Source organism: Apium graveolens, chromosome 7, assembly GCF_009905375.1.
Source record: "Apium graveolens cultivar Ventura chromosome 7, ASM990537v1, whole genome shotgun sequence".
NCBI lineage: Eukaryota > Viridiplantae > Streptophyta > Magnoliopsida > Apiales > Apiaceae > Apium > Apium graveolens.
The window spans coordinates 179,605,168-179,624,553 of record NC_133653.1 but is presented as its reverse complement, the minus strand read 5'-3'; the positions used below and the strand labels follow the sequence as shown (position 1 = coordinate 179,624,553).

The following is a 19,386-nucleotide window of genomic DNA, read 5'->3' as shown; positions in this document are numbered from 1 at the left end:
ATTGTATGCTTGGATTCTCGGAGACGAATGTGATATCTCTACTGGAACAACTGCTTCCGCCCCGTATGGTAACATAAAGGGTGTTGCTCTTGTCGTGACTCTACATGTGGTCCTTTAAGCCCAAAGTATTGGAAGTATTTTATCCACCCAATTATTCCTAGACTTCTCAATCCTCTTCTTTAACCCATCTAGGATGACCCGATTTGCCACCTCCGCTTGCCCATTGGCTTGAGGGTGGGCTACGGAAGTGAACTGCAGTTCTATCTTATTTTCTTCACAGTACTTCTTGAACTCCTCATTATTGAATTGCGTTCCATTATCGGTGACCAGGATACGAGGAATTCCATATATGTACATGATATTTTTCCGCAGGAATTGTGCGCTTGCTTGGTCATAATTTTGGCCAAAGTCTTGGCCTCGATCCACTTGGTGAAGTAGTCAATTGCCACAATCAAGAACTTCATTTGCGCAGTGTCCATGGGAAAGGGCCCGAGACTGTCCATCCCCCACATGGCAAAGGGAATAGGAGAATTTATGGAAGTTAGCGTCTCGAGAGGCTATTGAACAACCGGTGCATGCTTTTGACAATGATCATACTTCTTCACATAGTCTTTGGAACCACCCATCATTTCTGGCTAGTAGAAGCTTAAATGAGTTATCTTGTGCGCAAGGGCCCTGCCCCCCAAGTATTGCCCACAAATACCTTCATGTACTTCTTCAAGGGCCAATCGTGCCGCATCGGGCCTAAGGCATCTAAGGTAAGGAACCACATAATATCTTTTGTTCATGATCACAGCCAACTTTTGTGCTTCCATCGCATTATTTAGCAACCAACCAGTTTGGATATAGGCCTTAATAGGATCCATCCATGATCCCCCAAGCCCTATGGGAGCAACAAGCTTAACATCAATGCTCCGTATTTTCAAGACACGATATTATACGCTCCCAAAACTTTCTTCCACTTCCGAGGAGGTAAATTTGGACAATGCATCCTCCTTAGCATTTTCTTCTCTTGGAATGTGCTCGACATGGCACTCGTCGAACTGAGACATCACCGCTCTCACTAGACGTACATACTTCGCCATGGTCTCGTCCATTTCTTCGAATTCCCCTTTAACCTGGGATACTATGTAATAACTAGGAAAATTATGTGAATATTATATGTTAAATAAATAAATATTTTGTGTTTTATAAATTTAGAGTAATTAATTCCAAGAAATGAGATGTTATAGTTATTATGTGTGTTTCTATGCGGGCCAGAAATTTTTTTTCGATTGATTAAAAGGTGTTTAAAACTGCAATTATCTGAACCTATCTACAATCGGGACACGTATTTATTAGCGTCTTTATTAAGGTACTCGTTTTATTTCAAGTTATACGCATTTGAATGTATTTTACTTGTTTTCGGGATTTTCTGGTAATTTAGGGATAGTTTCCGTTTTTCAAAAATCAACGGACCCGGACCCCACCGGGACGACAAACCCCACAAAATCCGTGTTTTTATTTTTATAAAATTAGTCGTATTTCAAGTACCCTTTATTCTTGTATTTTTAAATTATTCGCAATTTTTGGGAAATTTTGACATTAATTTTGTATTTTATCGTTTTTAAAATTATTCCCCGTAATTATTATTTTAGGGCCTAATTATTATAATTAGGGGATAAAAACACCCTTAATTTATTTTGGGGATATAATTTCAGATTTATATAGATAGCTGACTTGCTTTTATTTATTTATTTTTATATTATAAAAAAAATTCAGAAAATTCATAAAAATCAAGAATTGTTCTTCGGGGTGTTCTTGAGGGCAGAAATTAAAACCCAAAGTTGAAGGTGATTCCAGGATCCGTTTGGGATGTTCAAGTAGTCGATGTAAAGCTCTCTTCAAGCTCTAGCTAACGATATAAACATCATTAACTGAGGTTGATTCTTCTGTAACTTCGTTTTTTTCATTTTTTTGTTATTTAAATTTGGTTTTGATATTAGAAGGATTGTTTAATGTTTTGGTTGCTTGATTGATGTTCCTGGGATCCTAAGGAACGATTTGGTATATCGATTCATTAATTTTGATTAAGTTTTCATTAAAACCGAGTTTTGGGTTTTTTTCATTTTTTTATTTTGATTTTCTGGAGTTGTTGTTGATTTTCTGATGTTTGTAAGATTATGATTCGTTTGAGTATGAAAGTAGCTTCGTTTTTGCATCAGAATCGTTCGATTTGGTTCAGGAACGAGCGAAATCGGGTTTTTCGATGAGTTCATCGGAGAACTTGAGTTTTGATCGGAGATTACAACTCCGATGATGTTTGCAGATTCTGGGTTGGTAAGAATGATTATGGACTAAAATAGGATCGTATGGATATCGAAATCAGTTGAAGCAGAGCCGGAAAAGCAGTGTTTTAATGTCGCCGGAGTCTCGCCGGACCTGCCATGGCCACCGGAGAACTCACCGGTTTCTGGGTTTTCCTGAAATCCGGCGGGTTGTTCTTGGCGACCCGGCCGGTTTCTTGGTGACCCGTTTAGTTTTGTACCCGACCCGATTTTGATCTTTTAATTCCAAAAACCCAAACTGAAAACCTGTTTCTGATTAATTTATTTTTACTTTTATTTCAAAATTCATTTTCTTATTTTTAAAAAAATCATTTCATTTGTTTTCAAAAATTATTTAATAATTATTTTAAATACCAAAAATTATTTCCTGTAATTATTTTCAAAAATATAATTTGATTTAATTATTTATAATTCATTTTAGTTAATTATTTATGAATTTAATTAATTGATTAAAAATTAATTAATCAATTAATTTTATTTATAAATAGTTAAATAAATGTAAATTATTTATAATTAATTCAAATAATTTCTAAAAATTATTTTGAGGTTTTAAAAATTATATTTTGGTATTTAAAAATCAATTAATATTATTATTAATTGATTTAAATCTATTTATTTTTTATTTTATTCATAATAATTAAACCGTTCGTCCGTTTAATACGAAACGAACGCATACAGACTCAGAAAAATATTACGCTTTTAATAAAAATACTTTTGAGTCCTAATTTCTTTTGTATTGAAATGTTATTTGATTTGTGTATCAGTTTGAGTCGGTATTTGATCGGTAAAGGCTAATATTTACCTGATTTTCATTCTGAAAGCACTGAGACCTATCTTTTAATGATCTGACTTATGTGTTACATGAAATATGTGATTACGTGTTATACGAATACCATGACTACGTGCTATATGATATGCATGCTATATGTTTACAGTTTTAAAATGCCATGTTTAGTTATAAACGATCGGTAGATGTCAAGACGTATAGTTACGTCGATTGAATTTGGATTTGTCAATTAAGATAGTCCTTTTGTTTATAGAATCAAGTAGCAAGGAGTGTGGTCAAGTGTTAGCCGGAGATAGTAACTAGCAGCTATTGGCAGAGCTATAGTAAGAGGTTATCGAGCATACCAGGCAAGTACCCTAACTTCACTTATCGTTCAAGTGACGTTTATTTTGAATCATATTATGCAATTATTTATGTCATCCCTTATCATTCGAGTGATATTGACTCTGAATATTCTTTCAATTTCTCTACTATTCTAAGTTCAGAATAGTTAAATATTTTTACATTTCGCTACAACTTACTCTATACAGTGAAGTTTTGAATTGAGATTAGCGAATAACTAATTATTCTGGTTATTTCGCCATCGGTTGTTGAGATAACTCGGGACCATGAGAAGTGGGGAGTTATATGGTTAAGGATGTCATTTGATTTGACTCATTTGACGGAAAATTGTTTTTATGGATTGGATGGTAGCGTAAGAGGTCGCGGCGGCGGTCCAGTGTGAGCCATGTATTATACTTGATTATAATACCTCGCTAGGCCAATATGTGCCTTGGGTGCCCCGTTTCTTTAGTTGGATATGCTTCGGCATACCGGTGTTGCTCCGCGGCTGATCACCGGCGGCAATATACCGTCGTCCGAGGATTCTAATCCAAAACAAAAAGGATTTACAAAAATATTATTTATTATCAAAACTTATATCAGTTTTTGATATTGTTCAGGTATTGTTGTTTAGTTTTTCTTCTCAGATATATTGTTGTTTTGTTCTAAATCATAAGCTATATACTGCTTGCTGAGCATTTCTTTCGCTCATACTTGTTTCATATCCTAATTCTTTCAGCTAGACCATGACAAGCTTGAGTTCCAGGTATGAGCAGAGGTTGTGTGCTTGTAAATAGTTGGTGTGGTTTCCAGGTAGACAGTTTGGAACACTTAACTAGTCTAGAGGTTTGTAATGAAGTTTGAATAAATTGTAAAACTAATTAGACTTATGGTTTGTAATAACATTTGGTTTGTATTAGTGCCTGTTCCATACTATAACCTGTGATCGATCCAGTTGCATGCAAGGGGTCATATTTATTATATTATTCCGCTGTGAATATTTTATTTTGGTTTATTGGCTAGTGACCCCCAAACCTAGACCCCGGGTTTGGAGGGCGTCACATGTTGGTATCAGAGCTATAGGTTATGGTCACTGAAACAGGCTTAGGATTGTTATATATGAGTCATAGGAAGATCACATAAGATAGGCGCGTGTAGTTTAGCTCTTATAGGGTTAAATTTAGGTTATTGGATTGGGTTATAGCTAAGTTGTTTAGGTTCCCTGTTTTGTGTTCAGCTCTTGGCTTTTGTGCCATTGTTTTGCTATTTTGTTGGTTTTGAGGATGGTAAGAAATGTTGGAAAAGAGGGTGGAAGGTTGTGTTGCAATCCTATCCTTCGTTTGTTGGTTTAATTGAGGTTTTGAGCAAGGGTTTAAAAGGTTTGGATAATTTTTCGTCAATTTTCTTTGTGTTATTATTCTTTGAGATAATAGACAGGTTATGTGATAATCATGTCGCATGTGTTAATATGGTAGCAAGTTTATGATATTTTGAAAAGAGATAATGCTTGAGAATGTTGGTATGCTAAAAGATTGCTACATATTTGACACCATATTTGACAGATTATTATATAAGTTGCTTGTTTTCTTACCAGAATAATGGGTTCAAAAAGGAAGAGTAAGCTAGCAGAAGGTCAATTTCAGGATCCCAATCAGCAGAACTCTAACTATCCACCGCAGCCATATTGCAGAACTTGTAGAAGAAGGCACTTTGGGGTTTGTAAGGCTAATATATCATGTTTTAAGTGAAATCAGAAAGGACACTATGCGAACAAATGTAAAATTCGAATGTCTGTTGAATAGTCGAGGATCACATGTTACAAGTGTGGGAAGGTTGGACATCTTTACAGGAACTGTCGTATATCACCACGAATTAAACGACTAGCAGCTGGAAAGAAAGGTCAAGGTAATCAGTCTCAGAACCCGAATCAACCAAAGACTAATTGTCCATCAGTTCCAGATTATAGAGTGTGCGGTAAGAAGCATTATGGACCTTGCAAGGATAACGCTATATGTTTCCAGTGTAACATGAAAGGACATCATGCTTATAAGTGCCGTAATCAGATGCCAGACGTTAAATATTTCCGATGTAGGAAGATAGGGCATTATGTTAAAAACTGTAAGAAGCAAGCTCCATGAACAGAGGTGCCAACAACTGCAGGGCCATCATCTCAGATGATGCTAAGGAGTGAAGAACCATCAGCTCAACCCAAAACCGGGACATCCCATATGACCATGCCTGATGCTGTTCAAAGTTCCGACGTGGTTGCATGTACGCTTCTAGTCAACTCCGTAGGTGCTAAAGTTTAATTGAGTCTAGAGCTACAAGGTCATTTATTTCTCAAAATTTTGTCGATAAATTGCATTACAAAGTTGAACTGTTAGAATAACCATTAATGATAGAACTAGCTAATAAGAATAAAGTTCCCGTCGACCGAGTGTGTCGAGGTGCGATATTGAGATATGGAAACATCATTTTATGCCAACTTAATACCTTTTAAGTTGGGAGAATTTGATGTTATCTTAGGAATGGATTGGTTATCAGAGAACAATGCTCAGAGTGATTGTAAGAATAGGAAAGTAAGACTACAGACTTTGGATAGTAAGAAGAAGGTAATATTTTGAGGGAGTAAGTAAGAGAAGAAGTTCTTAACGATAGCTCAAGTGAAGAAGTTATTGCGTCAGAATTGCGAAGCGTATTTGGCCCATGTGGTAGACACCAGCAAAGCAGTTCCAGCACTAGAAGCTATTCCAGTTGTCAACGAATTTCCCGATGTCTTTCCAGACGATCTACCAGGATTACCTCTCGATAGAGAAATTGAGTTTGCAATTGATCTAGCACCCGGAACAGAACCAGTTTCTAAAGCTCCGTACCGGATGGCACCAGTGGAGATGAAAGAATTGGCAACTCAACTACAAGATCTTTTGGAGAAAGGAGTTATAATACCCAGTGTATCCTCATGGGGCACACCAGTACTGTTTGTCAATAAGAAGGACGGGAGTATGCAACTGTGTATTGACTATAGAGAACTGAATAAGCTTACCATTAAGAATAAGTACCTGTTGCCAAGAATCGATGATTTGTTTGACCAATTGAGAGGCGCTGTATGGTTTTCTAAGATAGATTTAAGATCCGGATATCATCAACTGAAGATCAAGCCAGAAGATATTCCGAAGACCGCATTCAGAACCAGATATGGGCATTATGAGTTTCTAGTGATGGCATTTGGATTAACCAACGCACCAGCAACTTTCATGGATCTGATGAATCGAGTATTCAAGAAGTATTTGGATAAATTCGTGATCGTGTTCATAGATGACATCTTGATCTATTCCAAAATAGAAGAGGAGCACGCAGAGCACTTGAGGATAGTTCTAGAGATACTGCGACAGAAAAAATTGTACGCAAAGTTTTCCAAGTATGAATTTTGGTTAAAAGAAGTACGATTTCTTAGGCACGTGATTAGAAATAAAGGAGTGGAAGTGGATCCAGCAAAGATTGAAGCCATAATCAATTGGGAGAGACCAAAGACACCAATGGAAATACGAAGTTTTATGGGATTGGCAGGCTACTACAGAAGATTCATGCAAGATTTTGCGAAGATAGCTACGCCATTGACAAAGCTCACCAGGAAGAACCAGAAATTTGAATGGAACAATTTGACAGGAGAAGAAATATGGACTAAAAAAGATGATAAAGAAATATTAAGATTTTCTTCTAGAATATGGATACCCAACATAGCCGAGCTGAAAGATGAAATTCTTCGAGACACTCACAATTCCAGATATTCAATTCATCCCGGGAGTACGAAGATGTACAGAGACTTAGGAGAAAACTTTTGGTGGCCAAGTATGAAGAAGGAAATTGCGGAATGGGTAAGTAAGTGTTACACTTGCCAGCGAGTCAAAGCGGAACATCAAAGACCCAGTGGACTGATACAACCATTGGACATTCCAGAATGGAAGTGGGAACATATCGCGATGGATTTCGTAGTTGGATTACCGAAGACTAGGGAAAATCATGATGCTATTTGGGTTATTATTGACAGATTGATGAAGTCAGCGCATTTTCTTCCTATCAACGAGAGATTTTCAATGGATAAATTAGTTCGGTTATATCTTAAGGAAATTGTGACCCGACATGGAGTTCCAGTATCCATAATTTCAGACAGAGATCCTCGATTTAATTCAAGATTTTAGAAAAGTTTTCAAGATTGTCTCGGAATGAAGCTGAACATGAGTACCGCGTATCATTTGCAAATAGGCAGTCAAAATGAAATGACGATTCAGACTATTGAAGATATGATAATGGTATGTGCACTAGATTTTGAAGGAAGTTGGGACGAACATTTGCCATTGGTTGAATTTTCCTACAACAACAGTTATCATACCAGTATTGGAATGCCACCTTACGAAGCTTTGTATGGGAGAAGATGCAGATCTCCAATATATTGGGAAGAAGTTGGTGAGAGAAAGATTTTGGGTCCAAAATTGATCCAGCAGACAAAAGAGAAAATAGAACTCATTCGAAAAAGATTAGTGGCAGCTCAAGATCGTCAACGCAGATATGCTGATCCTACCAGAAAGGATATGGAATTTGAAATTGGTGAAGCAGTGTTATTGAAGGTTTCACCTTGGAAGGGTTTATCAACATTTGGGAAGAAAGGGAAGCTAAGTCCGCGTTATATTGGCCCTTTTGAGATTTTGAACCGTGTGGGAAAGGTTGCTTACGAATTAGCGTTACCACCTCACATGCAGCATATTCACTACGTGTTCCACGTGTCAATGTTGAAGCGTTATTTGCCTGATTCAAACCATGTAATAGAATACGAGTCAATCGAGATCCAGCCAGATTTGTCTTTTGTAGAGCAACCAGTGCAGATTTTAGATAAGAAAGAAAGAGTGCTTAGGAATGAGTCAGTATCGTTAGTACGAGTCTTGTGGAGGAATCCCAAGGTTGAAGAATCGACTTGGGAGTTAGAAAGCGAAATGCGATACAAGTATCCTCATTTGTTTTCCTAGGCTGATTCTGAGGACAGAATCCCGTTAAGGGGGGAAGGATGTAATAACCGGGAAAATTATGTGAATATTATATGTTAAATAAATAAATATTGTGTGTTTTATAAATTTAGAGTAATTAATTCCATGATATGAGATGTTATAGCTGTTATGTGTGTTTCTGTGCGGGCCAGAAATTTTTTTTCGATTGATTAAAAGGTGTTTAAAACTGCAATTATCAAAACCTATCTGCAATCGGGACGCGTATTTATTAGCGTCTTTATTAAGGTACTCGTTTTATTTCAAGTTATACGCGTTTGAATGTATTTTACGTGTTTTCGGGATTTTCTGGTAATTTAGGGATCGTTTCCGTTTTTCAAAAATTAACGGACCGGGACCCCACCGGGATGACAAACCCCACAAAATCCGTGTTTTTATTTTTATAAAATTAGTCCTATTTCAAATACCCTTTATTCTTGTATTTTTAAATTATTCACAATTTTTGGGAAATTTTGACATTAATTTTGTATTTTATCGTTTTTAAAATTATTCCCCGTAATTATTATTTTGGGGCCTAATTAGGGGATAAAAACACCCTTAATTTATTTTGGGATATAATTTCAGATTTATATAAATAGCTGACCTGCTGTTATTTATTTATTTTTATATTATAAAAAAATTCAGAAAATTCATAAAAATCAAGAATTGTTCTTGGGGGTGTTCTTGAGGGCAGAAATTAAAACCCAAAGTTGAAGGTGATTCCGGGATCCGTTTGGGACGTTCAAGTAGTCGATGTAAAGCTCTCTTCAAGCTCTAGCTAACGATATAAACATCATTAACTGAGGTTGATTCTTCTGTAACTTCATTTTTTTTCATTTTTTTTGTTATTTAAATTCGGTTTTGATATTAGAAGGATTGTTTGATGTTTTGGTTGCTTGATTGATGTTCCTGGGATCCTAATGAACGATTTGGTATATTGATTCATTAATTTTGATTAAGTTTTCATTAAAACCGAGTTTTGGGTTTTTTCATTTTTTTATTTTGATTTTCTGGAGTTGTTGTTGATTTTCTGATGTTTGTAAGATTATGATTCGTTTGAGTATGAAAGTAGCTTCATTTTTGCATCGAAATTGTTCGATTGGGTTCAGGAACGAGCGAAATCGGGTTTTTCGATGAGTTCATCGGAGAACTTGAGTTTTGATCGGAGATTACAACTCCGATGATGTTTGCAGATTTTGGGTTGGTCGGAATGATTATGGACTAAAATAGGAACGTATGGATATCGAAATCAGTTGAAGCAGAGCCGGAAAAGCAGTGTTTTAATGTCGCCGGAGTCTCGCCGGACCTGCCATGGCCGCCGGAGAACTCACCGATTTCTGGGTTTTCCAGAAATCCGGCGGGTTGTTCTTGGCGACCCGGCCGGTTTCTTGGTGACCCGTTTAGTTTTGTACCCGACCCGCTTTTGATCTGTTAATTCTAAAAACCCAAAATGAAAACCTGTTTCTGATTAATTTCTTTTTACTTTTATTTCAAAATTCATTTTCTTATTTTTAAAAAAATCATTTCATTTGTTTTCAAAAATTATTTAATAATTATTTTAAATAACAAAAATTATTTTCTGAATTATTTTAAATTTCTAAAATTATTTCCCGTAATTATTTTCAAAAATACAATTTGATTTAATTATTTATAATTCATTGTAGTTAATTATTTATGAATTTAATTAATTGATTAAAAATCAATTGATTAATTAATTTTATTTATAAATAGTTAAATAAATGTAAATTATTTATAATTAATTCAAATAATTTCTAAAAATTATTTTGAGGTTTTAAAAATTATATTTTGGTATTTTAAAATCAATTAATATTATTATTAATTGATTTAAATCTATTTATTTTATATTTTATTCATAATAATTAAACCGTTCGTCCGTTTAATACGAAACGAACGCGTACAGACTCAGAAAAATATTATGCTTTCAATAAAAATACTTTTGAGTCCTAATTTCTTTTGTATTGAAATGTTATTTGATTTGTGTATCAATTTGAGTTGGTATTTGATCGGTAAAGGCTAATATTGACCTGATTTTCATTCTGAAAGCACTGAGACCTATCTTTTAATGATCTGACTTATGTGTTACATGAAATATGTGATTACGTGTTATACGAATACCATGACTACGTGCTATATGATATGCATGCTATCTGTTTACAGTTTTAAAATGTCATGTTTAGTTATAAACGATCGGGTAGATGTCAAGACGTATAGTTACGTCGATTGAATTTGGTTTTGTCAATTAAGATAGTCCTTTTATTTATAGAATCGAGTAGCAAGGAGTGTGGTCCAGTGTTAGCCGGAGATAGTAACCAGCAGCTATAGGCAGAACTATAGTAAGAGGTTATCGAGCATACCAGGCAAGTACCCTAACTTCACTTATCGTTCAAGTGAAGTTTGAATAAATTGTAAAACTAATTAGACTTATGGTTTGTAATAACATTTGGTTTGTATTAGTGCCTGTTCCATACTATAACTTGATCGATCTAGTTGCATGCAAGGGGACATATTTAATATATTATTCTGCTGTGATTATTTTATTTTGGTTTATTGGCTAGTGACCCCCAAACCTAGACCCCGGGTTTGGAGGGCATCACATACTACAAGCTTCAAATCCCTGCATAATTTCAAGTTCTTTAATCTCAATGTCCCAGCTAGTCCTAGCCCAGCGACCAACGCTTCGTACTCAGCCTCATTATTAGTGGTAAGGAAATCTAACTTCATAGCATATTCAATTAGGAAACTATTAGGGCTTTGTAAAACTAGCCCTGCAGCACTTGAATTTGTTTTTGATGCTCCATCAAAATAGAATACTCAGAACTCCTTATTCTTAACATGTTCTATTTCATTCTCCTATTTGCACTCCATGCCTTGGGGTATAGTATCTTCCTACCCCCGACTTTTTGGTTGGAGATGGTACACTCAACCACGAAGTCAGCCAAGTCCTGGACTTCTATTACCGTTTGTGGCTTATATTTAATATCAAATTCCCCCATCTATATGGCCCATTTGATCAGCCTTCCACTAGCTTTAGGATTGTGAATGAAATTTCTCAAAGGTTGATTTGTTAGCACCTCAATCTTATAAGCTTGGAAGTAAGGGCTCAACTTCTTTGAGGCAATCACTAAGGCCAAGGCGAACTTTTCTATAGTCGAATAATTCAACTCGACCCCATACAGAATCTTACTGACGTAATATATGGGATTCTGAACTTTAAGCTCCTCCTCACCAAAACGACGCTCAGTGTGTTTTCAGAAACAGCCAAGTATAAGTATAGAGTCTCATCCAAGATTGGCTTATCCAACAGAGGGGCTTGAACCTTGTATATCTTCAACTCTTCGAATGTCGTCTAGCTTTCATCGGTCCATACAAAGTTTTTCACTTTATTCAATGCTTTGAAAAATGGCAAACACTTTTCCCCGGACTTAGAGATGAAACGTCCCAAGTTGCAACCCTTCCGGTAAGTTTTTGAACATCATTTACGGAACATGGAGACTCCATGTCCAAGATGGCCCTTATCTTATCTGGATTGGCCTCAATTATTCTCTTAAAAATCATCAATCCTAAGAATTTTCCAGAACCTACTCTGAAAGCACATTTGGCAGGATTTAACATCATTTTATTATACCTTAAGACCTGAAAAGCTTCCCTTAAGTGGGTTACATGATCTGCCTTCTCGAGGCTCTTGACTAGCATGTCGTCTACATAAATCTCCATGGTTTTTCCAATTAGGTCCATAAAAATCTTGTTCACCAACCTTTGGTACGTGGCTCCTGCATTCTTGAGACCAAATGTCTTAACTAGGTAACAGAAAATACCAAAGTCAGTGATAAATGATACCTTGGGAATGTCATCTTTATGCATCTTGATCTGATTGTATCCGCTAAATCTATCCATGAAACTCAGCATCTCGTGCCCCGTAGGTACTTCTATCAGGGTGTCTATTCTCGGGAGAGGGAAGCAATCCTTCAGATACGCATCATTAAGATCGGTGAAATCAACGCACATTCTCCACTTTCTATTAGCCTTCTTTACCATTACAGGATTCGCCAACCATTCCGAGAATTGTATCTCTTCAATGAAACCAGCCTTAAAGAGCTTCTCAACTTCTTGCTTGATAGCTTCCTGCCTTTTAGGGGAAAACTCCTTTTATTTTGCTTTACGGTCTTTCGATTCGGATCAACATTCAACTTGCAGGTGATCAACTCCGGGTCTATACCGGGAATATATGCTGCCGACCATGCAAACACATCGTTATTCTCTTGCAAGAACCTTGTTAACTTTCCTCTAAGGGGCTCCTCCAAAGATGCTCCAACGAAAGTTACTTTTTCAGGATCCTTAGAAGCCAAAGAGATCAGGATCAGATCTTCGGCCGGTTTTCTTCGCTTCTCATCATTCTCACGGATATCTAGATCTTTAATTGGAAAGACCTGCCCCCGGATCTGTCTGCCCTCAGCGAGGCTATATAACAGCTTCTAGCCATATTTTAGTCTCCTCTTTCTTCCCTTATTCCGTCTCTGGTTGGAAACTTAATCACAGAATGGTAGGAAAGGGGACTTCCTTATAAGCATGTATACCTGTCCTCCCCATGATTGTATTATATGTTGATACAGCCTTCACCACCACAAAGTTCAGCATTTCCGTTGTCTGTCTTAGCTCCTGACCCATCGTTAGAGGTAGCTTAATTATCACTTAAACGGGGAATTTGACTCCAATGAAACCATATATCGGCATATCAGTTGGGGTTGATTGAGAATCATTGTATCCCATTCTTATGAAGGCATCATAGAGTAAGATATCTACCGACACTCCATTGTCTAACATGACTCTCTTTACCGGGTTGTTCCCTATGATGGGTGTTATGACTAGGGGATCATCATGGGGAAACTTGACCCCTTCCAAGTCAAAATTATCAAATACCATTGTTATTCTTGTCCTAGCCCTTTTCGGAGCTTCCCCCACTATATGCATGACTTTTCTAGCATAAGCTTTCCTTGAATTTTTAGATGAACCAACAACAGTTGGTCCTCCAAAGATTGTTTTTATCACTGGTCCTCGGGGTTGATGATTTCGCCTCTGATCATCTTGATCCCTCCTACGATCACCAAAGTTCCTTCTTCTATTATTGTTTCTTTCTCCTCTTTCTCCGTCTCCGGTATACTTACTCAACTTTCCTTTTCGAATAAGGAATTAAATTTCATCCTTGAGTTGTCGGCACTCATCAGTGTCATGACCAACATTCTTGTAAAATCGACAATATTTGCTCTTATCTAGCTTAGCAGGATCAGCCTTCAGGGAATTAGGCCAACGAACATCCTTATCTCTCTCTATTTCTATCAAGATTTGGCTCCTATGAGCATTCAACCTAGCATGCTCAATAATTTTTTGTCCAGGCCCTCCCTTCTTCAGGGTTGAGTCAACGTCTTTATCAACTCCGGGATACTTTTCCTTTACATTGTATTCTTGATCAGTATTTCACTTCTTGCCACCAGCGGGCTCGTTGTTCACTACCGTCTTCTTCATACTTTCCTTCATCTTGATATACTTCCTGACCCTATCGTGGAGCTGCAACATGCTTTCAGGGGGGCGCTTAGCTAAGGACATCTTGAAGAACTCGTCTTTAGTCCCTTGTTGCAGTGCTATCATAGCTACCTTATCGTCAAGATCCGGGACATTCAGGGCTTCCTTTGTGAAACGATTCAGATAGTCTCTTAGAGACTCCTTCGCTCCGTGCACAATGCTCATGAAGGATGCTGAACTTTTCTCATGCAGCATGCCACTAATAAATTGCTTGATGAAAGCTTGGCTCAAATCCTTGAAAGATCCAATAGAGTTTGGGGGTAGACGGTTGTACCACCTTTGAGCCATACCCGACAGGGTTTGAGAAAAGGCCCGACACTTGATAGCATCATTCACGGGCTGTAACAACAAGGCGTTAGAGAAAGTCCTGACATGATTTGCCGGATTGCCACTACCATCATTAGCTTTGATGGTGGGCATATTAAATCTTCTTGAGATGTGGGCATTCATTATCTCTTTAGTGAATGGTTGAGTTGGATCATCAGGATCTCCTAGAGGCATCAGATCACTAGGATCAGCTCTTGGGGCTGGAGCCCTCCTTCTTGGTATTGGACCTTCCAAGTCTATAACAGGAGGAAGATCCCTTTGTCTTGCCGTTGGTGGAGGTCTCGATGTCAAGTGTATCTCTAAATCGCGCTTCAATCTTTGAATATCAGCTCATGTGCCCTAATCTTTTCTTGTACATCTTGGGGAATCATTTTTTGAGTGTTCCTGGGCTGTTGATAGTTGCCAAGCACCGGCTCCTTACCAGCACGTCTCCTCCTTGGAACTACTTCATCATCCGACGAGTCAGAATCTCTAGCTGAATAAAGTCCAGAAAATTCTGGATTATCAAGAATAGGTTCTAAACCAAGGACATATAAGGGTACCCGTCCTGCTCCTTCAGTTTGATTAGAGGGTCATCCTCCTCCAATCCTGGGATATATAGGCATCTCATAAGGTGGGTTGGTGGTTCCAGGAGTTACGACCGTCGATTATTCATATTTAACAAGCCGAGGGTTTATGCTCGCATGCAGCTGCTGGAACTGGGGATTCGCTTCTTGGGGCGGATCTGGATTGGGGGATTCGTCCCCTGAGGTTGGGCTTCAGATGCCCCTACTAAGATCCCTCCTTGAGTGGAGGCATAGGTTGAGTGCGGGGGTATCTCCACCACCGATGAAATTGTTTGTAATGGGAAATGATTACCAGTTCCACTATTGTTTCTGCTCCGTGTGTTAACCATGGATGTTGTTGTTTTTGCACAGACGGCGCCAAATGTTACGGTTAAAAAATTAGGTTATAATTATTGTGATATTTACTACTAGGGTTCGAGAGCTCAAGGCCTTTAATGGCTGCACTTGTGTTTCGTAGCTTAAATATGCCTTCACATGATGCCTAAATCAAGCCAAAACGTAGTTCTGATTGATGGGGTAAGACCCTTTATATGGATATTAGATGTCCTCGAATTGGACTATGGTTAGGAGACTTGATAAATAAGTCTCTGTTTTAGAATAGATTTTGGAGTCCTAACACATAGGAAGTAGATTCCTTGTTGGTTTAGGTGCCTTGGAGGCTACTCAATGATGAATTTTATCCTCTATTGGATATACTTAATGAGCTATTATTTCACCCTATTTATTAATTACGAAATTAATAAATTATCAATGCTTCGGACCTCATTAAATGGGCTTCGTTACCAGACCGTATCTTGTCTAATTAATTCAACATTAATTATGTTTCTAAACTAATTTCAGGCCCATATCAACATGATTCTTGCCCTTTGTTTAAAAAATCTTCGATTCTCGTTCTAAATTGTTGGAATAATGTCAATACTTAATTATGAATTTTTAAAAAAAATTTAATATTTTTTGAGTTTGACTCTATGTAATACATGTTTTTAAATAATATATTATATTATATAATTAATTAATCAATAAATTTTATTCAATATAAACTGTTTAGAACAGTGTGCGGGGAAATAAAATGTATATATATATACATATATATATATGTATGCATGTAAGAATGGAAAGCAATACTAGAGCTAATGATTATATTTAGATGAGACTTATCCGCAAAGAAAATAATAGTCATTCAAAACTCAAAATTTCGCGCGACCCGCCGAGTTGACAGACCGAATCACCACCGAGTCATCACCGTGTCATCATGAGATTATCCTTCATCTGTAGTTCTTGAAACCGCCACTACTCATCCGAAATCATCATCGGAGAGTTTGAATCACGCCATTGAGCGAAGATTAGCATCAAATCAAGGATTTGAGGCTAAATTAAGTGAGTACATCCCCGACGCTTTGGTCTTTTAATCTTTTCTAGTTCTAAAAAAAGTTAATTTAATATATTATAATAATTAACTAAATTTAGTTAAAACCTATAATTTGAAAATTTTAATTTTCAATTTTAATTCAGCTTATTTTAAAATGTTTTGGTTTCAAAAAAGCTAACTGTACACGTGAAAATGACAATTCAACCCTCAACTAAACGTTTAAACCAGCTCTCTGTAACCAACCACCCAGTATTTTTTTTGTTTTTTTTAAACCAAAACAATAATTAAGAAAAATCAAATCAAATCAAAATAAGAAGAATCCAAGAAACACACCGCTCTTTTTCTCCCCGTTCATTTTTTTCATCTCACTCTCTCTCTACAACTCGCTCATTTTCTCTCTCTACAACTCACTCATGGCATCTCGTGAAGACAGCGTCTACATGGCGAAACTCGCCGAACAAGCCGAGCGTTACGAAGAGATGGTCGAGTTCATGGAAAAAGTCGTCGCCGCCGCTACTTCCGGCGAGGAACTCACCGTCGAGGAACGCAACCTCCTCTCCGTCGCCTACAAGAACGTCATCGGCGCTCGCCGTGCTTCGTGGCGCATAATCTCCTCGATCGAGCAGAAAGAAGAGAGTCGTGGTAACGATGGACACGTGGCGACTATCCGTGAGTACAGATCTAAGATCGAGAACGAACTCTCCGGGATCTGTGATGGAATATTGAAGTTGCTTGATTCGAAACTTATTGTCGCGGCTTCGACTGGTGATTCGAAAGTGTTTTATTTGAAGATGAAAGGTGATTATTATAGGTATTTGGCTGAGTTTAAGACTGGTGCTGAGAGGAAAGAAGCTGCTGAGAATACTCTTAATGCTTATAAGGCTGCTCAGGTATACATTTATTTTTATTTATTTGCTTTGTGTTTTTTTATTATAGTGTGTTGTTAACTTTTTTGATGCTGATTTGTGTTATTAGTTAGTATAATGTTGATGTTGTGATATCGTAAGATTAATGAGTTTGTAAGCTTAGAAAACACACTGAATGCATTTATGAGCAGCGGATATAGTAGATCTATTAATTGTTATGGTTGCTGTTGCAGTTTGTTCAGTAAAATTTACAGTTTAATTGAAGAATTTACAGTGTTTTGTAAAATGTTGTATAGTATGTGATTGCTGCATGTGTATGGACTATTGACGTCGAATGGAACATTGGTAGATCTGTATGTATATGCTTTAAGTTTGTTTGTTGTAGGGCTACTGACTTTCTGATGCTGATTTTGTAGATAATTATATTGTTGATGATTTGATTTTCGCGAAATGTAGTGAATCCCTTGAATCTGGCAGTTAGTGTAGCTGATATGGTAGATCTAATAATTGTAATGGTTTCGGTTGCTCTAAACCACACTTGAGTGTAGGTTAAGTGGATTAATTTTTTATTGTGGAGATTCAAAATTGGATATTGTTGTTGCTTTAGGATATTGCGAATGCGGAATTGGCTCCAACACATCCAATCCGACTGGGACTGGCACTTAACTTCTCTGTGTTCTACTATGAGATTCTGAGTTCACCTGACCGTGCTTGTAATCTTGCAAAACAGGTAAAGAAGTTTTTTTCCCTACTTGTGTGAACAAGAATTATTTGTGTTTTCTGTATATATATATGATTGATGATATGGATCTCACTGGTAGAGAAGTTACTATTTAAGCATTTCTTCGAAGTACCTATATAATGAGTAGATCAATCTCTTTCTAAAGAGAAGTAGCCTGTTCAACCTCTTTTTGAAATTATGAATTATACAGTCTTCATCTTAGAGCACATCAGGATATTGAAGCTCCACTGATCTAATTAAAATGTCTTAATTCCTCTGAATCGTATCAAAAGCTTCTGTTCATTACGGTGTTTGCGTTTTATCCATAACTACGAATATTATTCCAGTCGACTCAAGTTATGAGTATAAGGTGTTTCCATTTATATATGTCCCCTGGATATCTGGTCACTTAATACAAAAACTTTCTCCTCCCCTATGCAAGGCTTTTGATGAAGCTATTGCTGAGTTGGATACCCTAGGAGAGGAATCCTACAAGGACAGCACTCTGATTATGCAGCTTCTTCGTGATAACCTTACTCTATGGACTTCAGATATGCAGGTAATTATATTAATCCTGTTAATATATTGTAGATGGTTTCCCTGTTGCAAAATCTCATATGTACTTGTTTGATATATAGGATGATGGTACAGAGGAAATCAAAGAAGCAGCCAAACCTGATGATGAATAGTTATGTTCTCTTCAATAGGATGCGCCTTTCCTTTGAATTGTATTAGTTTGCTTTTAATTTGAAAATTGCTGCTTGTGGCTTGTATCATCAACTCTATATTATTGTAGGGTTTGCTTCTGAATGGACATGCGATCACTTTTAGATTTTATTAGTTTCATGTTTAGTTGTTTTCATTTTGCTACACAATTTCTGTAGTAGGCTTTTGAGAATGACACATTTCATCTGATTGCCCTAGTTAGTTCTGATTGTTCTCTATACCTACATATAATAAAAGTATGGCCTTGATAAAAGTTGCATTATAGTTTAGCTGATAGTCTCTACGGTTCGGCTTATGTTTCATGATTAAAAGTTGGAGAGTAATTTTTGGCATTTCGTTGTATAATCTTCAACATGATTTATAAGGCGGGGTTTCCGTAGTTTCCTATGAGGTGGTAATTTTTAAAGCTCCATTACTGGTGAATCCTGATCTGCTGGTCTGAAACTCGGATTAAGTGGTTGTCTTCTTGGTTTGCAAATTTTCATTTCTTTTGGGTAAGATCAGAAAAGAAATTTAATACTTGAGCACAAGTTTGTGTCCATAAAGACTCAAATCCAGGACTTGTAATTGTCAGTTTACAAGGTTGGTCTAGCCACTTGTTTGGTGTGCTGTCTTCTGAAGCTCTTGAATATGATCTGAACATAAGGTGAGAAATTCTCACTGAGAATGTGAAAGCACTCTTTAATGTTCAGTGTTTGCATTTTGCCTTGCTCCCCCTAGACAGTATAACTACATCAGTACA

At 36.9% G+C, this 19,386-nt stretch overlaps 1 protein-coding gene across 1 annotated transcript; it reads left to right on the top strand.

The window, feature by feature from the left end:
* Positions 1–16,632: 16,632 nt before the first annotated feature.
* On the top strand, positions 16,633–18,845 carry LOC141671312 (14-3-3 protein 6). The gene is made up of 4 exons (XM_074477500.1): positions 16,633–17,221; positions 17,805–17,927; positions 18,361–18,477; positions 18,557–18,845. Exons 1-4 carry the CDS (start codon positions 16,745–16,747, stop codon positions 18,605–18,607), a joined length of 768 nt encoding a protein of 255 aa, XP_074333601.1. The 5' UTR covers positions 16,633–16,744; the 3' UTR covers positions 18,608–18,845.
* Positions 18,846–19,386: the final 541 nt, after the last annotated feature.